The 1,696-nt window shown below is 46.3% G+C and overlaps 1 protein-coding gene across 1 annotated transcript; it reads right to left on the bottom strand.

Annotated features, from left to right (window-relative positions):
* Positions 1–839: 839 nt before the first annotated feature.
* On the bottom strand, positions 840–1,421 carry LOC111025462 (uncharacterized). The gene has a single exon (XM_022303324.1). It carries the CDS (start codon positions 1,419–1,421, stop codon positions 840–842), a length of 582 nt encoding a protein of 193 aa, XP_022159016.1.
* Between the last annotated feature and the right edge of the window lie 275 nt (positions 1,422–1,696).

Here is a 1,696-nt window from a genome sequence, read left to right as displayed (position 1 = left end):
TTTGTGTTTTATTCTTTTGGTTAATGACGTAGTTGCATATTCTTTTGGTACAAATGGTCGAGGGTCGATACGAGGAGTCCTTTGGAGGAAAGACTATTGGGGCCTTGGGTACAAATGGTCAAGGGCCAATAGTTGGTGAAGTCATCGGGGCCTCGGGTATAAATGGTCGAGGGCCGATGCTGCAGGGTCGGGGCTCTGGGTATAAATGGTCAGGGGCCGACTCTACTCGAAGGAGATAGCTGTGGAAGGGTAGGATAACTGTGATAAGCATAGAGGTACTGGTAATGTCAGGGAGATTGGAGGTTGGTTGTTAACATGTTTCCTGGTTGTGGTTCTCACTAATATGTTACGAAATGTGTATATGTTTAAATGCATAATGTAATGAAAAGCATGATTACGAATGTTTCTTGATATAGTTGAACATGACGTGTGTGTGTGTCGGTGAGGGCTACTTACGGAGTATATTTTATATACTCACCCCCCCCCCCTACAATGATTGTTTTCAGGTGAAGGACTTGTGGGTGACCATGGTGATGGGACTGAGGAGACATGACGAGCAAGGACCACAGGCTGCTTAGTTACTCCGGTTTAGTTTAAGTCATTGGTTAAGGTCTTATGTTATGGCCAATAAACGGTTTATTCGTATTTGAATAATTGAGAGATTTTTCTTTCCTTGTTGTTAGTTCCATTTTCGGGATAGGTGCCCATTTGAGTTTTATTCCATTTATTTAGATTCATATAGATTGGATAATAAACTTGCCTCGTGAAATGAATCACGAATGTTGTTGATTGTTATTCTTTGAGATTGAATTTTCGTTAAATTGATGAGGATTGGAACTTTATTTTATATGTTTGTTTGCATTAGGAAGTTGGCAGAATGTAGTCGGGGTTAAAGGAACCAGTAGCCCCTTGATCTCCCTACGCAAACCGTCAATGAACTTGTCAATCTTTAATTGTTCAGTAGGAATATATTGCATTCCAAAACGGGACAGCTCAGTGAACTTCCTCTCGTATTGGGCCACAGTTAGGCTCCCTTGAGTGAGACAGAGAAACTCTGCCCATTTTTCGTTCCTGACAGTCACGGGGAAATAGTACTCATAGAGTAGGTCCTTAAACGTCGCCCATGTGACGGGTGCGTTGGCGTGATCCTCCGCTGCCGCCACCGACTCCCACCAGTTTACTGCTTCTCCCCGAAGCATAAACACTGCTCCCCGGACCTTGAATTCATCGGAGCATCCCAAAGACACATAAAGGGCTTCCAACTCCCTGACCCATTCCTCGGCCGCAGTAGGCCTCTCACTCACCCCGTTGAAAACGGGTGGTCCGAAGCATTTGAAATCCCTGATGAACTGGACAGCCTCTTGTTGAAATCTGTGCCCGGCGAGGCTGCTGCGCCTGAGCCCCACCGGCTCTATTCGCATTATCCAACAATAATTGTAATGCCTCGGCTAGTAACGCCACCTGGGATTCACCTGGGGAACTCCTTGAGGTGCTGCCTGCGAGACCGGGGGTGCTACCCCTCCAGGAACTGTCGGGGGAACATTTGGATCTGCTGCCTTCTCACCCCTAGGGTTCGGATCCTCGTACTTGTGAGCTCTCGTGTTCCGTCGAAAAGCCATTGTCTAAAGGAACAAAGAACAGAGCACCAAGGTCATTAACACACTAACCGGGGCGCAACACAAGTGCAAAATTCAAG

Source organism: Momordica charantia (assembly GCF_013281855.1).
Source record: "Momordica charantia cultivar OHB3-1 chromosome 4 unlocalized genomic scaffold, Mcharantia_2.0 BLBB01000004.1, whole genome shotgun sequence".
Classification (NCBI taxonomy): domain Eukaryota; kingdom Viridiplantae; phylum Streptophyta; class Magnoliopsida; order Cucurbitales; family Cucurbitaceae; genus Momordica; species Momordica charantia.
This window is presented reverse-complemented; position numbering and strand designations above follow the sequence as displayed.